General features: G+C 54.1%; 2 protein-coding genes across 2 annotated transcripts; both read left to right on the top strand.

The window, feature by feature from the left end:
• Positions 1 to 225: 225 nt before the first annotated feature.
• Positions 226 to 1,142, top strand: QC763_0007160 (uncharacterized protein; the record flags this gene model as incomplete). The annotated part of the gene is made up of 3 exons (XM_062905149.1): positions 226 to 257; positions 901 to 1,033; positions 1,101 to 1,142. The coding sequence occupies 3 exons, from the start codon at positions 226 to 228 to the stop codon at positions 1,140 to 1,142; spliced, it is 207 nt and encodes a 68-aa protein (XP_062770084.1).
• A 12-nt stretch (positions 1,143 to 1,154) lies between these two features.
• On the top strand, positions 1,155 to 7,425 carry ECM29 (proteasome component M29; the record flags this gene model as incomplete). The annotated part of the gene is made up of 3 exons (XM_062907158.1): positions 1,155 to 1,372; positions 1,624 to 3,097; positions 3,179 to 7,425. 3 exons carry the CDS (start codon positions 1,155 to 1,157, stop codon positions 7,085 to 7,087), a joined length of 5,601 nt encoding a protein of 1,866 aa, XP_062770083.1. The 3' UTR covers positions 7,088 to 7,425.
• Positions 7,426 to 8,005: the final 580 nt, after the last annotated feature.

Here is an 8,005-nt window from a genome sequence, read left to right as displayed (position 1 = left end):
GCTATCTTTCTAACGGCGTCTGGTTTATTAGTGGCACGTCTCTTCGTTTTCTGTTAAGATACCCGGTTCATCGCCAAGCTATTCGAAAAGGAATACCAGCATCCCCTTCTCTTCTATACCCTAGGAAGCTGTTGCGACCACGAGTCGTACTGCGTTGGCGGCCTATCGCGGGGCTGAACCTCCTATAGGTATCTAGCCTCAAGAAGGGTTTCCCATCGCAATTTTATGGTTGCTTTGACGTTTGAGCAGCTCGAAGCGTTGCGACAATTCATTTCCACATCTCAGGGGAACTAACGGTTCCGGTAACCGGTAGCTGAGGAGTGTCTGGTCTTGGTATCTTTGCCTCCAGTTCCCGTGGGCCCCTGACCTCCTACCTCCTGAATATTGTGACAGTCCAACATCGAGTTGGAGCAGTTCTTCAGCGTGTTCTTGGAGGAGATACGGCCATTCCGGTGACGGTCCTTGGGTGCTCCAGTTCCGATATCACTTTGACTGTAGCAGTAGGCCTATTCTTTGGCTTGAGTAGTCCTCGTCGAACACGTCTGGGACTGTATATCTCGTCGAGAAGCCTTAGGACAAACGGAGAGAGAGCCTCGGACGACCCCTATTGCTACCCATTGGCAATGCTTTTGCATCTATCAGAGTTCCAACTGGGCCTGCTCTGTTAGGCTGTCTGCTTGGATAGCACTCGAGGTGCAGAAACCAAACTGTCATCTCAACTTGCTCCCGCCCACATCTGAAGAACAACTCCGCGTGTTTTGGCTATCTGCCTAATACTCCGGATACAATCCTACCTACCTTACTTATCTCCTTTTTTTCGAGTTTCTTTCTCGCGAGGCTACCCATCACCGTCGGGGCACCACACTTCCATCATCACCATCTGCCATTCGAAGCCTTCAGTCGACTCGAATTCATCTGCTCTATCGTTTCATCGATTTATTGCATCGTTTTCTCGACCCGCTTCAGGGGTAAACCGCCGCGAGGCTCCCAGAGAGACCTCTTCCACTCGAGAAGAGGCACAGAGTTGTCCAAGGTTTGCCTGTCCGACCCGCTAGATGATTATGGAACCACCCGAGATGGGATCTAACGACTTCGTATAGGCCTATCCTGATCAAGGCCAGCCACTGGTTCTTATCCCATAACCCTCTCGCAAGATGGCTTCCTCTGCCGAGGAAGAAAAGAAAGACATCTCTTTGCTTGATGGAGCAGAGTGGACACTTCTGAGCGCCTCTTCCAACGAGAAGAATCTTCAGGAGAGACTCAATGTTTATCTCTGCCCAATCCTTCTCAAAGCCGGAAGCCCACATGTTCGGGTCCGCAACAAGGTCATCTCGGTATGCGGAAACATCAACAAGCTTATCCAATCTCCAACGTAAGTCATACTCCCTGGCCTCCTTTTTCTGCACCTCTACACCTTGTTTGAGCAGAGAAGAGGTCCTCAACTTGAGCAGAGGTGGTCCTTTGCTTGAGTGGAGAAACGAGGCAGTTCACAAGAAGGCTAGTGGCTGCTGGGGCTTGTCAACCCAACATGACTTGATAGCCACTGACGTCTACCCTTCATGGCTCGCGTCTCCTTCTACCCTTCTCTATTCTAGCAAAGAATCGGAACTGACAACTTTATAGAATCGTGCTACCAGTTGCTTCTCTACTGGATCAGTTCAAGGAGACTGATTCTCCCCTGATCAAGCACTTTGACTTGATCTACATCCAACACAGTGTTGGCAGGCTTGAACGTTATGAGCAACAGCAGCTCGTGCCCAAGGCGCTGAAAAACATTAGAACTGGGTCTTCGGCTTCGCTCAGTCAGCTGTTCAACGTCGTTCTGCGTATGCTCCCTACCATCAAGATTCCTTCAAGAGGAAGCAAAGAAGATGCTACCTTTCGAGAGGCCATGGGGTTGTCCCACCCCGAAGACGCCAAATACGTTGCTGAATGGCTCGGCAAGCTCCTGTTGTTACCCGCCAATGCCTCGGCTGACAAGCCGGTACCCGGCCTAACAGAAGCAGATATCAGCTTTCTGACACTTGCAGGTAAAAAGGACACCTGGAACCCGTCTGCTGGAGGTTTGAACTTGCCCGAGACGCGCATTCTTGCTGCCAAATTTCTGGCCAGTGGTGCTTTCACCGACCTCGAGCGCTTTATTCCCGCTCTCTATGCAGCCTCCAGCACGGATTACCGCATCTCTGGAATCGGAGAGGATTTGCTGAAGAGAACTTCTGTCTCCTTGGAGGACAAGACTCTTGTGAGCAAGCTCTATGACGCTCACTCCCAACTACAACCTCCCTATCGGATTCGAATCCTGGGGATGCTCAGCAAGTCAGAGATTGCAACCACCTTCACGAATGAGGTTCTTGCAGTATTCAAGCGGAATGTGGATCTCGAAAAGAAGGTTGAGAGCCAAGATCCCACCTTCATGGACATTGACCAACGTCCCACGGGTCCAAAATCTTCCGGTTTGGAGCAAACCAAACTACACCGAGCCCTCTTTGAGTTCATCAACTGGGTAGCCCGAATTGGTCCAAGCAAGACGGATTTCAACAGCATCGGGGTGAACCTGATTCACATGCTCAGACAGTTCATCCACTCCCAAGGCTGGCCCAGACCTCACCAGCAGTCACTCGACGACAGTGTTCTGCGCTCACGAGCGTACGAGACGATTGGTATCCTGGCGAAGGGTACAAAAATGGACGACCACCGCCGTTCGGGCCTTGCTGCTTGGCTGTTCCAGTCACTCTCCGAGGACCCAACCCCGGACGTGGTGGTGAACATTGACTCGGCGCTGTCCAGCGTATCGACCTTGTTCAAGCCTCCACACAACGACTTTAGGGTGGAACTCGAGCTCCAGTCGATCCTGATCTCGTACATGCTGCTCGGCAATGAGACAGACGAAAAGGTAGTACGCAGCACTAGGCACGCTGTTGCTAAATGGGCCAACAACTGTCTGCCTTTCTCGGACGTCACAGCACGGTGGATCAACATTATTGCTGTTGCGGGCCGACTGGACGAGAGAAATGATGTCGTGGAAGAGGGATACAAGGGCCTTGATCCTTGGACATATCACGTGAATGATGACGAGGACAAGTCGAAAGACCTACCCGTAAGTGGAACATTTCCTTTTGTCTGAATCTGTTTACTCGTGCTAGAGTAAGATCTCGTTGTACTAACATACCCATCATAGGAATGGCCGGCGATGGTGGACGTGTTTTTTAAGACAGGGCGAGCCACGCGCAAGTCAACGGAAGAGGGTGGCATGGATATCGATGCCCATCCGCTATTTAGGAACTACCCCGGCGACATGATCCAGGCTTTCCCCATTGCCGTCGATTACTGCAGGAAGATCTTCTTCTTGACCGCCCTGGCGGATAGCTTTGTTTTCGACGCCGGGTGGCAGCAGAGATTAGAAGCTCTGGTCCAGTCCGACCTGGAAACCCGCCAAGCTATCCGGAATTATCACGTCCAATTCACGCGCGACGACGCGCTGCTATTCACTGACTTGCTGACTGCCGCCTTCGAGGGCATGCTAAGAGATGACGCCCCAAAGATCATCGAGCCCTGTGCTCATTCATTTGTCGATCTCGCCTCGTTTTCATCCAAAGTGATCTTGGCATTTCTCGCTCCGCGCTCGAGAGAGCTACTGCCTCTCATCAAGTCCAACAAAAAGGAGTTGCGTACCCTCGGGGCAAAGGCTCTGGGAATTCTCGCTGCCCACCCGTCACACCCCGCCAAAGAACTTGACGATGTCACAGCCAGCCTGATTGACATCACCAAGAACTTGAAGACGGCTGTGGGGGCGGAGTTGAACGCAGTGGAGGGCGCGTTCCTCGCATTGGCACACCTGGCCTCGCGGCTGGTGTACTACTCCAAGACCGGCGCTGCAGACCGCGCAGCCAAGATCGCCTCTGTCTTCCCGACGTTGGAGGAGGTGGCGTCAGCCGCATCCGTCGTCTCGACGCAGGAGACGTTGTTTGAAGCCTGGTCCCAGCTTTGGACTGCTGGGCTTGGAGAGAAGGATCAGGGTAGCCTGATCCAATCTTTTGTCGACCCCCTCGTTGTCCACGCAAAGAAAGGCAACGAGAAGGCCATTGCTGCCCTGGGCAGACTGGCTTTGTCTCTCCCGTCGGACGGAAGCTGGGATGAGACCCTGGAGAAGATGCTCGCGCAGCTGTACGCGCTGTACGAGCTAAAGCAGGTGGAGGTCCACTTCGCGGTGGGCGAGGCAATCGCGGCTGCAGTCGCGCGCTGGGATGCCGAGGTGGTCCAGCTCACGGTCGACGTCGAGTCTGCCGGCCGTGAGTACTGGGCTCCGAGGCGCGCCGCTCAGCTGGTGGCGGTCTTGGAGAAGTTGCTTGCGGACTGCAAGACAACCAAGCCGTCGCTGCTGAAGGCGTCGGGGATCTGGCTCTTTTGCCTGATCCAGCGGTGTTCGCACCTTGAGGAGGTGCAGTCGCGCTTGCGGCTGTGCCAGGTTGCGTTCATGCGCCTGCTCAGCGCGAGGGACGAGCTGGTTCAGGAGACCGCATCGCGGGGTCTGGCCTTGGTGTACGAGAAGGGCGACGCCGGGTTGAAGAGCGACCTGACCAAGGATTTGGTCGCCTCGTTCACTGGATCTGGACCTCAGATCAAGGTGGAGGAGGAGACGGAGCTGTTTGATGCTGGCGCCTTGCCGACTGGGGATGGCAAGTCTATCACGTCCTACAAGGACATTGTCAGTCTCGCCAACGAGGTTGGAGATCCCAGCCTGGTCTACAAGTTCATGTCCTTGGCCACCAACGCGGCCACCTGGTCGACCAGATCAGCCTTCGGTAGATTTGGCCTCAGCAACATCCTCTCGAGCTCGGAAGTGGATCCCAAACTCTACCCGAAGCTATATCGCTACCGCTTCGACCCAAACACCAATGTGCAACGGTCAATGAACGACATTTGGAAGGCCCTCGTCAAGGATCCGAATGCTGTGCTGGAGACCCAGTTCGACAACATCATGAACGACCTCCTCAAGAGCATCCTGGGTAGGGAGTGGCGTGTTCGCGAGGCCAGCTGTTCCGCCATTGCCGAACTGATCTCTGGTCGACCTTTCCCCAAATACGAGAAGTACTACAAGGACATCTGGGCAGCCGCCGTCAAGGTGGCGGATGACGTCAAGGCAACTGTTCGCAACGCAGCTGGAAAGCTTTGCATGGCTCTCTCGACAACATTGGTCCGTCAGCTCGAAGACTCTGGATCTTCTGCCACAGCCAAGAGCATGATGAACGAGGCCTTGCCATTCTTGCTCTCAGACAAGGGCATCGAGAGCTCAGCCGACGATGTCAAGTACTTCTGTGTCAGCACGGTCGTCAAGATTTGCAAGAGAGGCGGAAGCGCACTCAAGCCCTACATTCCCACCTTGATGGTTCATCTTCTTGGTCTCTTGAGCACGATTGAACCGGAGGCCATCAATTACTACTACCAGCGGGTTGGTGAAGCCAACAGAGACAAGCTTGACAAGCTTCGTGCCAATGCCGTTTCGCAAGGCCCTCTTGGCGAGGCCATCGAGGACTGCCTGCGCAATGTCGACGCAGAGGTCATGGACCAACTGGTGCCCAAACTGTCTGAGACGATCAAGACTGCGATAGGAATGCCAAGCAAGATTGGTTGTGGACGTGCGATCTGGAGCTTGTCCACCAAACATGGCATCAACTTCGAGAAGCATGCTCCGACGTTCTTGAACTTGATGGAGAAACACACTCTGGATCGCAATGACGAAGTCAGCCAGGGTTACGCTCGCGCTACCGCCTACCTACTCCGCGTCGCCCCTGACGCTGCCAAGCAGCGCTTCATCGAAAAGTTCATCAATCTTTACCTCGAGTCAGACACCGACGCTCGCAGGCAAAAGGTTGCCAATGTTGTGTTGGCCCTTTCCAAGATCTCACCTGATCACTTCAACGCGCTGGAGACTTTGCTCGTCCCTTTCAGCTTTCTGGGCAAACATGACACAGATGAGTACACGCAAAAGGCGTTCAAGGAGGTGTGGGACACCCACGCTGGCACGCATCTGAGCGTGACCAAGTACCTCAAAGAGATTGTCTCTCTCGCGGACAAGACCTTGTCCACTGCTCAGTGGGCACTCAAGCATGGAGGTGCCCTTACGGTGGCTGATGCTGCCGAGTCCGTGGCAGGTACCAAGACCATCACACATCACGTCAATGTTGAGCACGTCAAGACCCTCTGGCCGGTCTACGATAAGGCTCTCATTCTCAAGACCTTCCCTGGAAAGGAGAAGCTTCTCGAGCCGTTCCCGAAGTTTGTTGAGCTCAGCAAGGAGCTACTGGAGAAGGATGACAAGTTGGTGGCTGCCTACAAGAAGGTTGCCATTCGGGAGGCCAAGCGCAATAATGATGTCTATCGCCCCCACGCCTTCGAGTGCCTCCGGCGCGTTGCTACTGCTTGGGATGGATTCGGTGACATGCTTCCCGACATCAAGACCATCGTCGCGCCTTACCTGGATGTCGAGGAGGAGGACAAGGACGGCGACGCTATGGACGTCGACACACCTGCTTCCTCGTCCAAGGACAGTCGTGGACTGGATCTGAAGACTGTGACCAAGTGGAAAGCGCTGGAGACTCTGTCGAAGGGATACAACCGGGGCAATATGAGCAAGAATCCCCTCTCAACTCTGAAGGAAGTCATCACTGCCATCGAGTCGATCGATCCCAAGTTTAAGCCTGCCCAGGTATTCACCGCGAAGCCGTACATCACCCGACCCGAGTTTGACGTCATCCGCAAGACGTACTGGTACGAGTGCGCCAAGGATATTCTGGAAGCTGCCGCCGTGGCAGGCGCGGCTGGGAGTGATGCTGTCCCGATCATCCGATGGTTCCTCTCGACGTTGGACCTCGATGCGGAAGACACGGGGTTGGAGTCACAGCGGATCGCGAGAGCCAAGGCGGTCAAGGGCGCCATTCAGCTGGGCAAGATCACGGCTGAGGGTGTGAAGTTCAAGACGACGGAGCTGGGCAAGGACGTTGAGGGGTTGGTTACGGGTTCCATCGAGAAGGAGAGGTCCCTGGACGTGCAGAAGGAATGGAAGGAGTCCCTCAAGCTGCTTGGGTAGGGGCATCATGATATCACGCCATTGCTTCTCATCACGACGTTGGGAAGCCATGAGGTTATGCAGAGCCGATGAGAGTCTTTCGGCTTATGGCAAACATGCAATTGCTTGGAAACGAGGAAGAAGAGGAAAGACAAGAGCACATCTTGTTGATGTCATTGAGGAGAGAGGACATCATTGCTCTGCTTAGGAAAGAACGAGGAATATCTTGAGATATTTCGAGGAGTGGATATTCGTTCAAGGATGTTTTAGATATATACCTGACTACAAGACAAATACAATGGCATAGAATTGGTCAAATAACCGCTGATAATCCCATCAAGAACAATAGTCTCTCAGGGAACGAGTCGTTGAATGTCACAAGTGAAGCAACCCTAACCCTGCCAGGTGCCAAGAGATCGGGATCCGCCGTCGGTCTTGCGTCACACGTCCCCTCCAAACCAGCAACCGCCGGGCAGCCAAACGAACTCCTCCCCCATCGAAGCTCTGCTCTTGACAGGCACCCAGCAGAGATACGCGTTCACTCAGCAAATCTTATCTTATCGCTCAGTCAATTATTTCAAAGCACCACTCCCCAACCTGCTTGCTCTCTTTCTCCGCACCCACCAGAACAGGAACCCAGCCGAAGCTGAAACCTGGAAGCAAGAGCAACGCGGGGCTCAATCTCCATCCACCCACCCATCCCACTCTCGATCACAGCTGGAGCTTTCTTCCACTTCACCTCACTCTTGCTTGCCTCGCAAACCATAACCCACAGTTCCCACCCGCAAGCCCCGAGCTACGACGCCTCGTGCCGAAAACCTTTTTTCCTTCTGCCGCTGCAGCCCAACTCTTCCTGCTTCGACACACGCTCGACCAACCCACGAGGGCGATTGAGTAAACCGATCGACATTGGGCTCTCTCCTCTGCCCGACTTTTCCC

The sequence above is a fragment of the Podospora pseudopauciseta genome, chromosome 1 (assembly GCF_035222475.1).
Source record: "Podospora pseudopauciseta strain CBS 411.78 chromosome 1, whole genome shotgun sequence".
In the NCBI taxonomy this organism is placed as follows: Eukaryota; Fungi; Ascomycota; class Sordariomycetes; order Sordariales; family Podosporaceae; genus Podospora; species Podospora pseudopauciseta.
The sequence above is the reverse complement of the archived record's forward strand: the minus strand, read 5'-3'. Positions and strand labels throughout refer to the sequence as shown.